Here is a 19,037-nt window from a genome sequence, read left to right as displayed (position 1 = left end):
GAAGCAGGGGGAAACATCTTGCTTAGCTCTGTTAAAGATTTTTTTTAAATGCAGAAAGCAGCACATCTAAAACTCTCTTATTGACAAGTTGCAAGGTGTTTGTTGTAATGTACATAAGGTGTCTTGTTGAAGCTACTTTACAGTAGTAGTATATTACTCTCTAGATGAAATTAAAACTAAATAAACTAAACTATTTAATGTCATGAACTAAAGAAATTAATATTGTTGATGGTAGTCCTGTGTGTTTTTACCACAAGGAACTGATGGTGCATGGTCTAAATCATGGGTCTCAAACTTGCGGCTCGCGGGCCAATTGCGGCCCCCGTGATGATATTTTGTGGCCCTCACCTTGATGTGAAAGTTTAATCTGAGTTTTATATGAATGGCACTTTACCGTGTTGTGTGTGGAAGTCCCTTTATTGTGCAAGCTGGAGCTTTGTTTCACTTGTTTCTATGACGACGTTAACAAAAACAAAGGCAGCTGCTAGCGGACCGTTTATTATCTGCCATGTTGTTGTTACCGGAAGGCCTTTTTTAGTAATTTTGTGGGTTTTTTTGGGTAATTTTGTGTCTTTTTTTGGTTATTTTGTGACTTTTTTTAAAGTAATTTAGTGTTTTTTCAGTAATTTTGTGTCATTTTTTTTTCATTTTGTGTGTTTTTTTTAGTAATTTTGTCTGTTTTTTGATAGCAGCATTCCTGCTGGCGGTGGTAATGCCAACAGAAAAAGAGACCTTGATGATATTTGGTCTTCGGGGGATCTCCCAGGTGGGCAGTTTCTTTCAGGGAGTCCCCAGAACTCTTTCGTCCAAATACTCCTACTGACTTCTTCTCACATTCATTAACTCCAATAACTTCGCCATTGCTCCAGGTTTTTTCCACGTATTTGCTCAACCCTGAGGACCTAACGGCTGAATATGCATCTGTACTGAACATACTGTTTAAAAGTGTGTGTGCACATGCATATCTGTGGCTCTGTCACAGGCCTCACCTGGGGGCTGACGCTGGGGCCGTAGCCCATGCCGGGCGAGTTCATGGAGTGGGAACCCATGGGCGAGCTGATGACGGAGAAGGGTGAGGCCAGGCCGTTCATGGGTGAACTCAGCGTGCTGATGGGAGAGTGGAGAGAGCCCGAGGGCCCCATGGACGTCGGGCTGAGCAGAGATGGGTGCATTCCCCGGTGAGATGTGGGTGAGCCCAGGGGCGATGACAGGTGGCTCGAATCTGGTAAGAAAAAAAATGGAAAAAAGAGTTAGAAAAAGTTTTGGTAATTTGTGTTTTAACAGAAAACGTATTTTGAAAAACATGTTGTTCAAAAACACCTTTATATTTTTTTAAAAGGAGATTTTCACACTTGAGCTAATTCAAGTTTTTCCTGTGTAAAGTTATTGGCACCAGGAATCCAACACATCTGGTGAAGTGTGAAAGTAGTTGTTGCATCTGAGTGCGCTCCAGGAAAATGGACATTTCAGTGAAAACACCCGAGACAATTAAATCCAACGATAGCTCTGGTGAAAACAACAAATCCTGACATGTGATTCAAAGAAGGCTGACCATTATGTCACAGAGGTTCTCTTGATCTGTCATACACTGGTTCTGTCCCTCTATGAGGAGTTTACCTCATCACAAGTGCTTCCCTCAGGGATCTATGAGGACAGGATGCAGATCTATAATGTATGTGGCAGATGAGTGGAGCAGTGGCCCAGGAGGATTAAATATATGACCTTGTGCTGGAGCACCGGGGAAATCTACAGCAAGATTGAAGTCCGAGGTGATGTTAAGAAGAATAAGGTCATGTGTTTTGTACAAGAGCTTATATGCTCTTTCTGCCATTCTTCTCCTTCCTAGAAAGAGGCCTACTCTTTACCTTGAGCGAGCGGGCCATCTTCCCATCAGCTGTCAACACAGAAGATATGGGACAGGCGGGAGCGCGAGCAGACGGAGGGTACTGCGGTATGTCACGGAGAATTTGTCGACGGGGTTGAATGTGCACTGATAAAAACTCCCTCTCTCCTCTCTCATCTTTCAACACAGATTCTCTTACTTTTCATTCAGGATTGTCTCCATCTATCCTTGTCTTCTTTCTGTCCAATCTGCACATCATGGAGGAGGGATGACTCCTCTTTGGCAACTTTTTTTCCCTCAGAGTTTCTCCTCATGAGTTTCTTATGATCAGGTACAGGTTTACATTTAAATTTAAAGGTTTCAGCTTCTGAAATGGAACAATTTGCGGCTAATATATAAATTAGAATGTGTTAAAGATTGTTGGTTGGACAAAATAAGACACGTGAAGAAGCCATTTTGGACTATAACAATAATTGATGAATCGAGAAAATGATAGTTTGATTAATAAACAATGAAAATGTTGATTAGCTAAAGGAGTAATAATGTTTCTACCTCACGTTAGAAGCTGACTTGTAATGGACCGTATTTACCATAAGTGAGATAATTATGAGCAGAATAAGTTGTGTCTGTGTATTTCTCTGGTATTTAAAGGGCATTTCCATCAGATTATTCTATTTTGTTTCACAAAAAATGACATATATATCATGATAGAACAATTTATCTAAATGACACTCCCCTACAGTTGACATAACAGGGCTTAGGTTGACCTCTGCTGAGTCCTTCGTCCTAACATGCCCCCCTCTTATAAAACCCTGTCCTATTTTGACACCAAAAAACTTTGCTCTCTGTGCAGCGGGGACATGGCCAGGTTATGTAATAAGTGTGGCTTGTCCATCACACTCCCACGTTTCACAAGTGACCAGGTTCCTGTGTTTCCTCGCAGCGGAATAAAACTGATGGATGGCTCAATTAGATGACAGCCCGAGAGTAACGAGTCCAGTTCACAGCTACTTTCCTGGAGTGCTTTGTCTCTGTCCCAGCTGACTTTACAGGCTTTTGTGTGTGTGTGTGTGTGTGTGTGGTTCTGTGTGTGTGTTCTCTGTGTTTCTGCTGTGCGAATGCAGGACAAAAGAGGGGAATCTTTGCATCTTTGTCCCTCGCATCAGCAATCCTCAGAGCAGCAACCTAGCTGGCAGCTCTGCCAAGCCAAACACTTCCTGCACATCCTGCTTGCCTCACAAGCACTTCCTGGAAGCACATACACGCACATACACACATGGGCCCCATCCTTTTGAAAACAAACACACATCCTTCTTAATAAAGGGCTAACAACGGCTCTGCATCTAGCTGTATTAGTTCAGTGTTTAATCCTCTGACTGATACCCCCTCGAGCTTCTATCCCTCTGATTATATATTTTTTTTCCTAAAATGCGCCCACACACGTAATTCCTGAAAAATAAAATAAATAAATAAAATGCTCTCCCTGAGCCAGCAATTCCCATAACCCTTCGCCAATTGGGTTTTAATTCAGGCAGATAAAGAGAGCTGTGGTATTAGAGTTGCCAATCTGCCATTGTAGGTCTCAGCAGGGGGGAGCTCAGCTGACTGGAGTCCCAGCAAGGCCCCACCTCGAGGGGGGGATGACAGAGACGGGCTGGGAGGTACAGCAGACTGTTTATGTATCTCTCTCTCCCATTAATTCCTTATGTCTCTCACTCTTCCACCTTTTTTTTTGGAGAAGAGAAACAACCAGAGCAGAAAATTAACTGCAAAATCTCCCCCACATCGTTGTGACTTTCTTTTTTCCAGATGAACATGAAGCCAACTGTGTGGTTACGTGGTCATATTGTATGTGTATGGTCTTATTTGGGAAAAGCCCCAAGAACATATAGATATCTCACAGCAAAATGTGTGTGTGTGTTTATTCTTGTTGGAGTTGGGTTGCCAGTGTAGGATTACAGCAGGATGAAAAGGACTCTGTCCTAATCCTCCCCAGAGAGGAGAGGAAAGAAGAGGAGAGGAGAGGAGAGGAGAGTAAAGGAGTAGAGGAGAGGAGTGGAGAGTAAAGGAGTAGAGGAGAGGAGTGGAGAGTAAAGGAGTAGAGGAGCGGAGAGGAGAGTAAAGGAGTAGAGGAGGGGAATGGAGAGTAAAGGAGTAGAGGAGAGGAATGGAGAGTAAAGAAGTAAAGGAGTAAAGGAGAGGAATGAGAGTAAAGGAGTAGAGGAGAGGAGTGGAGAGTAAAGGAGTAGAGGAGCGGAGAGGAGAGTAAAGGAGTAGAGGAGTGGAGAGGAGAGTAAAGGAGTAGAGGAGGGGAGTGGAGAGTAAAGGAGTAGAGGAGAGGAATGGAGAGTAAAGGAGTAGAGGAGAGGAATGAGAGTAAAGGAGTAGAGGAGAGGAGTGGAGAGTAAAGGAGTAGAGGAGAGGAATGGAGAGTAAAGGAGTAGAGGAGAGGAGTGGAGAGTAAAGGAGTAAAGGAGATGAATGGAGAGTAAAGGAGTAAAGGAGAGGAATGAGAGTAAAGGAGTAGAGGAGAGGAGTGGAGAGTAAAGGAGTAGAGGAGTGGAGAGGAGAGTAAAGGAGTAGAGGAGGGGAGTAGAGAGTAAAGGAGTAGAGGAGAGGAATGGAGAGTAAAGGAGTAGAGGAGAGGAATGAGAGTAAAGGAGTAGAGGAGAGGAGTGGAGAGTAAAGGAGTAGAGGAGAGGAATGGAGAGTAAAGGAGTAGAGGAGAGGAGTGGAGAGTAAAGGAGTAGAGGAGAGGAATGGAGAGTAAAGGAGTAAAGGAGTAAAGGAGTAAAGGAGAGGAATGAGAGTAAAGGAGTAGAGGAGAGGAATGGTGAGTAAAGGAGTAGAGGAGAGGAGTGGAGAGTAAAGGAGTAGAGGAGAGGAATGGAGAGGAATGGAGAGTAAAGGAGTAGAGGAGAGGAGTGGAGAGGAGAGAAATGAGAGGAGGAAGGGATGAAAAGGAGAATAGAGGAAACAAGGTAAGGAGAGGAAACAAGGGGACAAGACAGGAAAAGAAAAGAAATGACAACACAGAAGTAGAAAGTTTAGCAGAAAAAATGTAAAAACAGTTAAAGGAAAGTAGACGGCAAAGACTGGATTGTTTTTTTTTTTCTTCAGTATACAGTAAAACTGTCACGGTGACACTCTGCCTGTGTACAGCCCCTTCATCCCAAGCTGTGAAGTAAAACATGTTCTTGAGGAAACACAACAAGCTCCGGCGACTGTTTGCACTATCTGCAAAAAGCATAAAATAAACATGCTCACAAGATTAGATAAGACTGTGCAAAAAAAGTAAACCAGCGAGCGAGTGCAGGGCAGGAGAAGACAGCGGAATAAAAAATGATTTAAGCATCCAAGAAACAGGTGGCAGTCGTCCACGAAGAGGTTGACTCGTGCTTAGATAGGGGTTGAAGTGCGTCTGAGCCTGTCAATTGGCCTGGATCGCTGGGCACACAAAAGCACAACTGACAGCTACAAATAAGCAAATTAGGGCCCATCTTACAGGCAGCCGCAGACAGAGTTCTCCACTTATCACTTCTGTACTCCATACAAGCATCTCCTGTTTCTAAACAATGCTCCCCTCCCTCGCTCTCGCTTTTCTCGCTCTTTTGTTCTGCCGTTGGGTGTGATTACACGGAGGAAATTTGCCAATTTGTGTCTGTGGCTGTTGCTGGCTCGTGCATTTAGAACATGATAAATGGATGATCGAGATGAGGATGGATGATGAGATGAAAGGGGACGGTGCGAAACATAAAAATGACAACGAATGGCGTTCATCCAAAAGCTTGGAACAACCTTTGTTTATGCTTTTTTTGACAGCTGATCTGTCGTGGGTGTGATTAACGGGCGTCCTTTCAAGAAAAATGACACCACCTGTCATTTGTTCTGCAGAAAAGGTGGGAATATTTATAATAGGTTGTTTAGGTTTGTTCAGAATGAAAGCAAAAGGAGCTTCAGAGGCCTCATATTTCTCATGGAAAGGTAGATTTCAATGCAGGCACTGCAGTTTGTGGTGAACAACAAGTTGAAGATCTTTTAATGAAGAAAGACAGGCTAAAATCCACTTCAAGCTTACTTTAAAATAACTTTTTGGCCACCATAAAAACTGGTGTGAATGTCATGAATGTTGAAATATTTTCATTTATAAAGGTGATCACTCTCTAACTTTAACAACTCATATGAATCATTTTTGGTAGTTGATTTGCTATTTCGGTATACGGTGTTGAAAAGCTAATGAAGTGGAAGAGGAGGATGTTCTGTGGTCTCTATAGTTACACTGAGTCATTGATACTCTTACTTGTTGGCAGAGGAGAGCATATCCTGAAGGAACACAGTGGAGGTTGCACTATTAGTCAGCTATACAGACTCTAGTGAAAGGTGGCAGACTGGAGGCTGACAGGAAATCTGTAACAGACACCTATGACTTTCCATCTCTCCTTAATTATTTTATCTTGTTGTGTGATTCACAACTACTGTCTGATTGTGACAAAAAGACACACGCCACGACTAGTTTCAGTTCCTCCCATACACTGAAAAAAAGCGATTTATTTGGCCCTGTCATTATTATTTCAATCATCTGGATAAATTCTACAAAGAAATACGAATTCAGTGCTTTTACTTTAAAATAGCAGTTTTTCATGTAGTGCATTACTTAGTGATTGTTTGTTATTATTTTCCACAGTTTTGTATGTAAATTGAATCATTTGTTCCAAGTAATATTCACTAAACCAGTTCTTGGCTTAATTAGTTGATATTTCCAAGTAATTGAGGGGACATCAGTGAATCTGCAATTTACTTGTGTATTTTCATAAAAAAAAAAAAAGTAGTTCTATTAAAGTAAATGTCACTCCAATTTTTTTTTCAGTGTAGCAATTCTTTCTTAATTGGGGGTCACGACCCCCTCAAGGAGCCTCATGAATAAAATCAAGGGCTGTAAGGTTGTCAAAAGTATTGCAGCATTTACACTTTAAGTTCATATCTGCAAATTAATATAATGGGAAATGAAAGCTTTTTATTTTGTTTTACAGGATTATTCAATTGCTTAATGGTTTTTGTAAAGTTAACCTTTCAATTTAATGTAAAAAAAATGTAGTTTTTCTACAGATATGCATTTTTAAAAGATATAGATCTGAATTTTTCAATAAAATATCTGTAATCAAACTCAATCAAACTTTATTTATATAGCGCTTTTCATACATATAAATGCAACACAAAGTGTAAAGTAACTTACGGTTGTTTACTGTTAATTGATAGTAAATGTTTGGCACCTTTGCTGCCAGACTGTTTACTTTTGTACTGTAATTAGGCCTTTCTATAATGTATTAAAACACAATCTATTTTTAATTTGGTTTATATAATGTTTATCTGAAACGTAGCCCATGCTTTCTATGGTACACAGAGCTAAATGTAGGGCACTGCAAAAAAAAAAAAAGTTTTGTTTTTTAAAGCATTACATGAATCAATCAACTTGAAAATACTGAATCACTTCACCTCTTCACCCAGGACTGAAATGAACCAATCTAAATGGGAAAATCAACCTGTGTTGAGGGGTTACAACCCATAGAGATAACGAACCACTGCCTCCACACAGCTTTTGTAAAGACTACAAATGACTCAGCTGGCTGCAAAATAACACCAACGGTTGCATTCCCTAACTGGCCCCTGAGCTCATGTTGCCTCTGCCAACAGCAACGGATGATGCATTATAGATGGAAAGTGCACCCCTACATCCCCCACGATGGTCCGAACCATCCCGAGAGCAGATGAAACCACCAAGTCCGTCTTTTCCTGTTACCTCACAAATGGCTCCTGTAGCTTCATGTGTCTTCACTGTCAATGTCTCCTTCACCATACGTCTGGACACCAATCTGTTGTGTCTTGCCTTTCTATAAACACATTTACAGTCACAAGCATGTGCCTATGCACAAGCCGACAGATGCTCATTTTTCACTCGGCGGCTAACTCTCCTCCTCTATTATTCATCTACTGGTGCCACGGGGGAGATTTAGTGGAACACGAGGACGTGGGATGCAGCAAAAACAGAAAGGGAGAGCTCATAAATCTCAGTAAATCACATACTTTACGTCCAGTTGCCACTTTTTCTTTAAATCTCTTCACTCATGATCAGTGGATTTGACTGTCAATAGTCCCGTCATAATGCTTTGGGTCGTCGGCGCTCACAAAAGGATGGATGGAGCAGTGCAGTTTTAGGTTAATACCCCTATATAGCTTTTGTGCAATCCTGCATTCTCCTGAGACTTTATTAGAGCTTTCACGACAGCACAAGCACACACAAATGTGCACAAACAAACAAACAAAAATCAAACTGGCTCCATGCAGATCCTTGAGCACACAATGGGTTTTCTATACCACCCAGCTGGCAGTGGGTCAGCTGAGGGATGATGCCATTGGCGAGACAGCAGCCAGGAAAAAAACGATCATTTCATGGAGTGACTTTGGCGTAAATGAAGCAGTCATGAGTCACTTGCACCTACACCGTAGCAAATAAGCAAACTGCGGTTCCTCACTGAGAGAAAGCTGGATGAAGCTGCAGCCTGTCAACAATAACTTACCCCCCATTCTTTTTTTTTTCTTCATGTGTTGATTTGAGCCGACAAGGAGATTTTTTTATTATTCACAGGGACGTTTTAGGAGAGGCAGGTGAGTCAGTTTTTGAAGCGCGCCGAGCGCCAGAGCACAGTCAGGATGAAACGCTAGTCATTAGCATTTCTCAGGATGTGTTCAGAGGAAGAGGAGAGTAGAGGGGAAAAACATTCAACAAAAAAACCCAAGAGATTCAGTCAGTTGCGTAAAAACCCAGAGCCCAAAATAACACAGGAGTCGGCATAACAGCTTCATTTTTAGAGTTTTTACTGCTGATGTCTATATCACCATGACGACAGCAGGCTGATGTTTCACTTAATCGTCCATGAAGGTGTGTGTGTGTGTGTGAGTTTGTATGTGTGTTTCAACAGTTGGACCATTACTCATCAGCCTTTTGTTTTTACTTTCTATCTGTGATTATAATTAAATGCAATGTGTGTGTGTGTGTGTGTGTGTGTGTGTGTGTATGTGTGTGTGTGTGTATGCTCATTAGTCAGGCACTGTCTCCCTACTGTTTTCCACTATATAAACAGACTAATCTGGTCCCTTCAGTTAAGGTCCAAAGAGTAAATATCCCAGTCTGATGTGTTTACTCTATGGATAGGAGAGGTAGTGTGTGTGTGTGTGTGTGTGTGTGTGTGTGTGTGTGTGTGCATGTGTGTGTGCGTGCGTGTTTGTGCATGTGTGTGGGTGAACTGGCTGTTCATATGTTACTAGGTGATATTAAACATTATGAGCACTGGCTAAAGGTCCTTTTGCAATGCATTTGATTGGTGAAGTTGCAATCCAGTGTCAGTCAGTTTCACAATGCATATATAGGTCTTCAGTGGGTAGCTACCTGTTCCTGTGTACTTGTGATACCTATCATGCAGCCTACTTGAAGGCTATTTTTGTCTTTCGAACAGACAAGACATTTATATGGTATTAGTCAGCCTGGTGAAGACAGTCTTGCTGCACTGAATGCTGATTGGAGTTGTTGTGGGTTGAACAGATAGAATCTTTTGAAGCATGTCTCACTTCTAGTGCAAATTATGGTCAGTGTGGACTTAATAATGGTTCTTTATTTTCATACCCTATTTTGTCAGAATATGCAGTACACAATTTTTAGTTTTTATGTGATACCTAGTCTTGGAAACAATTGGCCTCCGAGGCAACAGCCAATATTTCTGGGGTTCAGGTGTAAAAAGAAGATATCCAGATGAAAACTCTCTCTTCTATGCACATTGAAACACGAGAATGGAGTTTGACTTAAGAGATGAATGGAAGGCTGAAGTATTTTACAAAAAGTCCGTTTGTGATGGACATATGAATGCAAAAAAATATTAAAAAGCTGAATCATCAACAGACAATAGCCAATGGCTTCTCAGACTGCATTTCAGCTAATGCATTCCTCCTGAACAACTGTTTACCATCCTGCAACCAAAGCCCACTCACTCATGATCGGTCATTACTACTCAGACTACAAACGAAAAACAGAACGCTTCAAATAAAAATTACCTCCAGATTCTGCATTCATATGCAGATATTGTTAGATTAAAATAAATATGCAAACCTAGGACTGATCAGAAGTGATGTTGATGCAAAACAATGCACAAAACATCCAAGAATAAACTAATAGTTGCAGATCATAGGATCTGAACATCACCTCTGAGATTGGGATCTAAGCAAAGGCCATCACAGCCTAACTTAATGCACAAAGCTTGGCGACAACAAGGTTTTGTTCCCAGGCGTTTGTTCCCTGTTGTCTTTGTGCTTTTTATAATCCCTGCACAATCAAAGACACACTTCGGGAGACAATCATACATTATGTTTACAAGGTTTTTCCCCCCAGTCTTATTACATCAAATCCTATATCATTACAGCAAATGAGGCTTGGAGAAGGTGTAAAAAGCCATGAAGGGATGCGGGTTCTTTAACAGTGACTCATGCCAAGACGAGATATGATCAGACAGAGCAGCTGCAACTATATCTGCACCTTTGTGACAGCTGTCTGTTAAGGCCCCTATCTGCTGGCATCCAGCTGCCAACTAAAAAAGGGAGCTAAAGAAAAAAGTGTAAGTAATGTGGGATAAGTGGCAGAAAAGACCCAAAACAGGCCACCCATAATTTCACAGTAGGTGGGCCGCTAACAACCATCATTTGATACAGTGTTGATATAACCCGATTCTTTTTGCCTGCTGAAACAACTGCCCTCATTAAAGACTTAATTCCTTCCCTCCCACCTCCCTTTTACTCTTTTCTGTCTCTCGCGGGCTCCATTTATTTTCCACCCATTCCAATGCATCACCCTGATAGCATGTGGATGAAAGCGCCAGCTCCTGGGGCATGCCGGTGCCCTGTGTGACTCTTAAGTGTCTGAAGAGGCCATGGAGCCGCGGCTGGCCGTGGCGAGGTGCCAGCTAAGCCACAGATTACTGGCGCTATTGCTGGCTGTGCCCCGGCTGCCAACCCTCTGATCTGCTGATATGGCCTAATTGTTCTCTTTAGCTCAGAGGTGATATAGCATCTCTCCCTGGGAGCTCACAGCCAGCCTGCGGGCAGCGCTGCGCAAAGAGAGGCTGGGCAAATGCTGCTAAAGTAGCCTGGAAATACTTAGGTATGAGGATTCTGACATACTGCTTGTCATGTCTTGCCAAAACGTTTAAACTGGTGCAATCATCTCCTTGATGTTCTGGATTTAACCATCTTTTGGACACTGTGTCTGCATGGTTGGTATGATGCACATCCTCAGACAGCAGATGAGTTATGTTGAAGCAGCAGGTGACAAGTTTCTATTACGTTTTTTTTTTTTCCCCCACCATTGAAATCCTTCACTGACTGAATTCAAAATCTGTTGTTCATTTTGAAAATACTTTACAGGCTTTTTACAACCACCTATAAAGCCGATGGAGGCTGATAGATGTTACAAATTAGAGTGTTTTATTTTTTGCCCAGGGCAATGATAGCTGTGGCCAGTATTTGTGTAGTGCAAAGGAAACAGATAAGGCAAGATGTTATATATGGGAACCAAATTTTTCAGATTTTCCCGAAATCACATGCAGCACAAATGCCCAATCCATCAATCTTAACAAAAGTGAAAAGTGTATCCCCATCGTGATTCAAATTCGCTCCAAAATGAAATGGGTTCTTCCTTGGTTTATGCTACACTCTTTCACCAAGTTACATGAAAATCAAGCCAATAGTTTATCAGTATTTCCATAAAAATGTAGTGGACAAAAATATATAGATAGGCTTCTTACAAAATGCTTTCAAACCTTATCCTGAAATGGCCTCAGAGTAGAGTGGTGGTCTGCACTGAAAGTATCTCCAAGTCTGTTTTATTTGCACCACAAATATTCCTCGCTACACTCCGTCTGAAATCGTCAGCAGAGCAACAAGTGGAGAGACGGACAATAGACACAAAGATAGCAAAAAGACGACTGAGCAGGAGATGTATAATACAGATGAAGGACAGCCAGCATGGTGAATGCATCACGCTGGCTGTCCTTTGCTCAGCTGCTTACATCAGCAGTAGCAACCGACAATGGCAGTTGATCAAAGACATGGCATGGAGCGATAATTACCGCTGCAGCCTGTGGAGCTGCCTTCAGGAGAGGAAGATTACATTTGCAACTGGTGCTCTTCAGGTCTTATCGAGGACTCGTTACCTTTTCAGCAACATGGCAGCTTGGCAAGTAGCAAAGGGACAGTAAGTTAATAAACTCCAACATGTTAAAGAACAACAGGCTTTCTGAATGACCTTAACCAGATGAAGTAAGGGATTGATTTTTGACATCCGCAGGACGACAGTTATTTGAGAGCGCTTACATTGTTATCCTTGAAGAACCTCCAGCATTGAGGAAATGGCTTGGCTATTTTCTCTATTATAGCTAAGAAAAACGTGATATCTGTGCTGTAAAGGCCCTCTGCGCTGTCACATCCGAGTCTGTTGTATGAATCCCAACAACCGGGGAAATGCAAGGAAGCCAGGAAGCCATGATTCATCGAACTTCCTCTTTTGTTGCACCCAGAGATGAAAATCACAACAAAAGGCCCTAATCTGCCTCACTCACTGCCAAAACACTCTTGAAGGCACATGGCCCAGCATATACATGTACACATAAATACGGAGATAATAACCCGACTGCAAAACACAAGCCTGAGTGTAATTTAACAACTGCAACTATGAGAAATCCGATAAGTGCTTCACATTTTTTGTCAGTTATGTTATCAGAAGTTTGACGGCGTTAAATCAGGCGTGAAGATGCATTATTATTCTGCAGCAAGTGTTGAGTGTCTGCGAGATTACCTTTCACTACTGATATAAAAAGGAAAGTCACATACAAAAGCATTTTTTGAATAAAAAAGAGAGAAGAAATGGTCTGTTTGTGGGCCCAGCTTAACAAAATTCAACCAAAAGGGTTGATTTAGGTTTTATTCAAAATGAAACACACTTTCATGTGAATGGGGACGAGGGAAAACAGCCACTGATGTGGTGGAGAGGAAGAGAAATTAATCTACAAGGTGCGTCCGCTCGCTTTCTTGCTATGACTCAGTAGTCATAAAGCCATCAGCCTGTGGAGACTAATTATGCCAATTACTAAGGAGGAAAAACAAACTGTCCCTTCCCTCCAGTGACATCAGAATGAGGAATTTGCCACTTGATGACTTATTCAGAGGCAGCAGGTGATGGATGATTTCCATTTGTATCGCAGCAGCACTGAAACACATCAAGAGTTGAGTACTGTGTGTCTGCAGTGTGTGTGTTTGATCCTGTACAACACCTGAATTGGGCCCAAGGCAGATGTTGGAGCACACGGCGCCCCCATGTGCACCCCTCCCCCTCAAACGCCCCTGGCTGAGTTTGGAGAGGCAGTATCACGGCCCATAAAACAGTTACTGTTCTCCTGCACAAAGCTGGACATGTTAACATGTGATTTAGGATAACAGATCCTTTTCAATTAGTGTCGGCTCAGACAAAGGAGGCTGGTTCATATTTAGGTTTTGGGACACAGAAATAATATCGGAGCCTTTTTGCTTGAATTTATTGACTATATTACAAGCCTTTGAAACCTCTTTCTTTCATTTTTCCCCCTCTGATTATTATTCTTCTGTGACGTGCTGGTCTGTTTGTAATGAAATCCAAATGGAGAAAGTTCTGGCTCCTGGCCCTGAGCTGGAACCAGCCCCCCCCCCGCCTCGGTTTCTTTCTCCCTCTGGGGAACACGCCTGAGATAAAGGGAAAGGGTAGGGGATGGGATAGATGGATCAATAGATGGACATGCAGAAAGAGAGATAGAGAGATTCATAGATAGATAAGAGGGATTCAAACGGGAAGAGAAAGCGTAAGAAAGTCTCAGAGAAAGCTGGAGACCCCTGGGGCCAGTCGGAGGGGATGAGATGGGAAAATATGTGTGTACGTGCTGCAGGAAGAGGCCTTGCGAGCCTGGGGGGGGTGGAGAGAGAACACGCGCCTCAATGAGGGGGGGGCTGCATGTCCTGGTAATGTGTGTATGTGTGTGTTCTGTGTGCGATTGTCACTGGAGGAGTGTACTTTGGATCGGCGCATCGACTCACAGCAAACAAATAACACAAAAATCCTTCAGGGCGGAGGCGCGGGATCGGAGGGACGCTGCATCCAACATAAATAAACAAAATCATGAAAATATAGTTGCATTGAGTGATGAGGCCCGACCTGGCCACCCCCACCCCCACATCCGCCCCTTCTGTTGCTCCATTGCACACTCTGTCCAGTACACACAAAATCAATTACCTTTTGGCTCGTTATCAACTGAATAAGTCACATGGACAACTCAAACAGTTTATGTCAACAGCTTGGTCTTATTCCACTGAATGCTCTGTTTCAAACGCATATTTTGTCTGGCTGGAAAGTTTCAAATGAGCTTTTGACTACAGTAACGCTGCAAGGAAATCTTCATTTTAAGCAAATTTTAGTCCATTTGAGTCCTAAATGTCCAGTTTACTTAAATCAAGTAGAAAAAATAATGCCAACTTGAAATTTCCTGTATAAAGCTCATTTTAGTGCTGCAACTGACTATATTTTACTACAATTCTACAATGTCATTTAGCAGACACTTTTACCCAAAGCAACACACAAATGAGACTTAAGCAAGGAATTATGTTTATAATTATGTTTCCCCATTTATTTAAGAAATCAAAAGTTCAGCACATTAAAAAAAGATATCATCACAGAGCCAAAAGTGATATCTTCAATTTGTTTGTTTTGTCCAGCCAACAGTCCAAAACCCAAAGATACAAAACAGAAAAATAACAAATACTCAAACAACGAATACTCAAACTTACAAATATAAAATACTTTGCATTCTCTTTTGAATAAATGTCTTAAATCAGCAATTTGAAGCTTGAGCACTCTTAAGGGGCCACCAAGGTGGTCTCACCAATTTGGGGGACGATGATTTGAATGCTAAAAAAATGACATAATCATTTAAAATATGGAATTACAATTTTGCCTGCCAGTCAAAACATCATTAATCACATCATAAGCTGTGTTGACTTTCTAACAGTCTTCTGTTGCTACAAAACAAAAGATTGCTAACTATTTTGCTCCCTTCTTCATCTACGTATAGTGCTAACTCACAAACATGGACATGGCTTTGCAAAAGGAAAACAAACGGCCAAGCAATAACCCAGCTGCCAAAAGCTCAACTGCAAAAAATCAGAAGAACTTCTGGCCAATTAAAACTCGCAAGTATGAGGCAGCATAAATAAAGTATGGATTTATTGCTGCACATGGGAACGACTATGCCTTGAATGAATTCTCTGGCTTGAGACGCCCTCAAATGAGTGTGTAAAGAGAATTAAAAATATTAATTAAAAAAATTAGTGTGAAAAAATGCAAGATAAAAGACATAAAAAATTTAAGAAATGATATTTAGGAGTTGGGGTCCCTGGCCATAAGCTAATACTGATTATCATGGATATTCTGTCACTTGATTAAACGATCCTCTCCTTGTTTCAGCACTGTATTTAGACTGAACAGACCAGATGACTAAAGTAGAACAAAACATTTGATTCTTACTTTGTACACTCTAGGAACTATTTTTTTGCAGTGCAGATCTGTTTTACCTGCATCTGCTTGTCTGTCAGAGAGGAATGATCACAACTGATTCAAATTGTCTGCGCCTGCAGAGATGATTTTCAGGATGGAGTCAGATCAAACAAGGACATGGATCTCTGGTGAATTAGCTGCATGGCCCACTCTTCAGGGGGTTGGAGGTACGTTTTTGAAAAAAGAAGGGGGGAAAAAAGCACAAAGGTGGTCAACTAAAGCAGTGTGAGCATCAGCAGGCCCCTAAGAGGAACTGGCGTCTATGTGAGTGTATGTCTCTTTATCTCTCCCTGGTGCTTGCGCTCTCACGTTTCATTTTTCCTATCCTCCCTCTCCTCTCTGTCCCTGTTTCCTTCAATTTCTCTTCACGTCTTTCCTCCTGCTTTCTCTGCTCATCACAGGGACTCCCCAGAGGTGGAGGATAATCCCAGTTCGGAGCAGCGAGTCTTTCATGTCCTGGGAAGACACGCTGGTGAGAGTGCTGCCAGCTCTCTTTCCTCTCCACAGATACCTGCATCAGCTTCCCGGCCTTGCTCTCTCATTCCTTTTCCACCCCCACCCTCCCTTCCCTCTTATACTGTGCTTGTGTTTTCACCCATGTCTGCGTTCTCCTTCATTATGGAGCCCATCGGTTCTGCCGGGGACGTGACTAACACCGCTAGCTTGTGTTTAGACAGCGCAAACACAACACAAACACCTGGGAGACGTTCCATCTCCAGGTGTTGGAGCTAAACAGCAGCACTGACTGCTGCTCCGCTCTTTTGTATGCTCTGGATGCTTGTGAAGAGCCCCGGGAGAAAGGCTGCTTCAGAGGAGTGTACTGCAGATCCCCGTACTGTGACCAAAACATTTAGACTTCAGAGTGCTCGCAAAGGACGTATTATTTTTCAAAAGAAGTTCATGTAATGAACCTTAACAATGTTCCCTCTGTGCATCAAAGATCCAACCTCTTACTCGCAATTATTTCTAAATCATGTGCACACTTGACCTAACCCACAAGCTGACTTCTAATCTGGACCTAATCAAACATATAAGACTTTCAGTCATAGCTTGCTCAAGCCAACAGAAGACATTAGAAACATGCTTTTAATGAACTGCTCAGCTGGGTTGTGAGTGCTCACTCTCACTCAAGCAGGTGCTTACTTTTTTTTGCAACTTTGTGTTCACAGACTATATTAAAAATGGCCAACATGGCAACTCCCCATAAGTGAACCAAAACCAACAAGATCTCCAATCTAAACAACACAACATTTTGTTTGTCAACTCCACACATAATGACCAATATGAGCATTTTGCTGTACAGAGCAGAGAGTAGCATTCTAAAAATAGTGCACACATTCATACATACATACATAAACTGAAGGTTTGTGCTTGCCAGTTTCATTAAATTTTTGCTACAGAATCACTGATGTAGGTTTAGGGCAAGAAATTTCCTGGTAAGGCGTTATAAAAGAGAGTTTAAACAGTAAATAAATGTACGGAAATGCCAGACGTGAAGTAGTAACGGGTGACGTAACTACCGAAAGACATAGTTCGGTTAAAACATGATGCACAAAATGTGACGCGTGGAAGTTCAGTGATGTTTAAATCACATAGTTTCCTTTTGTTTTCACATGGGACATGAACCAGAGTCTGTTTGATTCACCCACCACCACTCCCACGCGCCCCAAGTGCAACTTCCGTGTTTTATACTCTGCCTCGCCATCATTCGGAATTATTACAGCCACTAGAGGGCGGGAGAGGACAGTCTTAAAGTCTTTTTGCTGCCTGTACTCGTTTTTGGCGGGAAACCAGTCCGACCAAAACATCTCAATTGACCCCTAGTTGCTGGCTGCAATATAGGTCATAAACCCTGCCTCTTCCATACAAGTGGATGGGACACGGGCTAAACTAAAATCTTAACTACTTATCACACTGATTTATGTTAAGTGTTCATTTCTCTGTTTAGTTTGGTCCTAATGACTTATTATATGCTACAAAAAGGGGGCATAATGTCATAAATCACCAGTGCAAGATGGCGTAAATATCCAATTCAGTTTGGCTTCATTTTTGTGCATCGGGAAGAAGTGGAGACACATAGTCTGTCTTCACATACAGTCCATGCATTCATTTATATTCTTCTCAAGTGTATAATCATGTCACCATTTAATGTAATAAATTATCTTCCAATAACTGGAGGCTAGACAAACACATCACCAGAAGCATTCCAGAGGATTTCATGGACTCTGGTGGTCTACGTTTTTTAAATTAAAAGGCTAAATCAAGTTATCCTATAAAAGAAGACATTGCATACCATCATGTGATTCCAGACACACTATGTTATACTTCGAGGAAAAGTAAAAAAAAAAAAAAAAAGCTAAAATAAATGTCCAATCTAACAAGCCATTTGCTACAGTTCTGTATTTCAACATTATTAATAAGCTCACTTGTACGCTGGCAGTCTCCCCATGTTTTGAACAACAAAATACATGACATATATGATAAAAGGTGACATATATAGAAGAAAAAGTTAAACTTCTCTTCACAATTCCGAGCTGCACGTACAAACACAGGCAAAGCTTTCACACTTTTAAAAGGCAACAAAATGAGTCATTTTTCCAAAGTCTCACCACTGAACAATGATCCCTCAGTCCTATCAAAAGGTTGTTTTACAGCGAGATACTTTTTTCCGATGATGCAATGACACAACGCACATTTGCTGTGACATTTGTGCTGGGAAAGTCATTTTCTGGACGGTCCGTTCCCCAGCGATAAAATCCATATTTCTTTTTGCCTGCGCCTCTCACGGCCTGGGTGCCCGGGAATTACGTGTTGGGATTGGCTTCACGACAGAGGCCAAATAAAGTGGGTGTTATGATTGGCATGGACAGCCATGCTCCAGAGAAACAGGTGTTGTTCATTGGCTTACACCGATGTGCCCATAGCTGCAGAGGCTCACGATTGGTGGAGGGAAGACACCACCGCTCTGAGAGGAAGCTGCTGATGCCGGGCATGTTTGTGGGCACGGGATGGCCGAGGCTGAGGGAGGGGAGGGGGGGAGAGGGCGCCGCGGAGAACAGACCACCTGGATCACGGGCCTCAAAGGCTGGCCTGACAGAGTCAATCTGAACAACAGTGAACAGAAGACAGCCAGTCTGCTGACTTCCCCTCTCTTGCATTTTCACTGGCAGCTGTCCAACAAACACACGGCGTCCAGCAAAACTTTCAAAGGAGCTTCAGCTCGGGTTTTTCCACCAAGTTAAGGGATTTTTTTTTCTTACTTTGCCCAGCGCAAAGAGAGAGTAGATCAAAAGGCTCAAAAACACCACATATAGTCAAGAATCATAATTAGGTTTAAAGGATAGTAGTACGATCAAAGGGTTAGTTTAAGGATGCACTCAAGAAACAAATATTGCTCTTGAAGAAAACAGGGTTGCAATGTTTAAGTGATAAATACCCACCAGTAATAATAACACTGGTTATTCATAAAACTGTTGAAAAATAACTAGGTTTAGTCATGACAGGGGTTCAAAGCATGAT

General features: G+C 42.0%; 1 protein-coding gene across 2 annotated transcripts in view; it reads right to left on the bottom strand.

Moving 5' to 3' along the window:
- rxraa (retinoid X receptor, alpha a) overlaps positions 1 to 19,037 on the bottom strand; it is a 121,627-nt gene that overhangs the window by 45,710 nt on the left and 56,880 nt on the right. For both annotated transcript variants that reach the window (XM_059358243.1, XM_059358242.1), the window contains exon 3: positions 990 to 1,222. In XM_059358243.1, the coding sequence (XP_059214226.1) occupies positions 990 to 1,222 (233 nt within the window). The remainder of the gene's footprint in view (positions 1 to 989; positions 1,223 to 19,037) is intronic.

This window comes from Centropristis striata, chromosome 19, assembly GCF_030273125.1.
Source record: "Centropristis striata isolate RG_2023a ecotype Rhode Island chromosome 19, C.striata_1.0, whole genome shotgun sequence".
NCBI lineage: Eukaryota > Metazoa > Chordata > Actinopteri > Perciformes > Serranidae > Centropristis > Centropristis striata.
The sequence above is the reverse complement of the archived record's forward strand: the minus strand, read 5'-3'. Positions and strand labels throughout refer to the sequence as shown.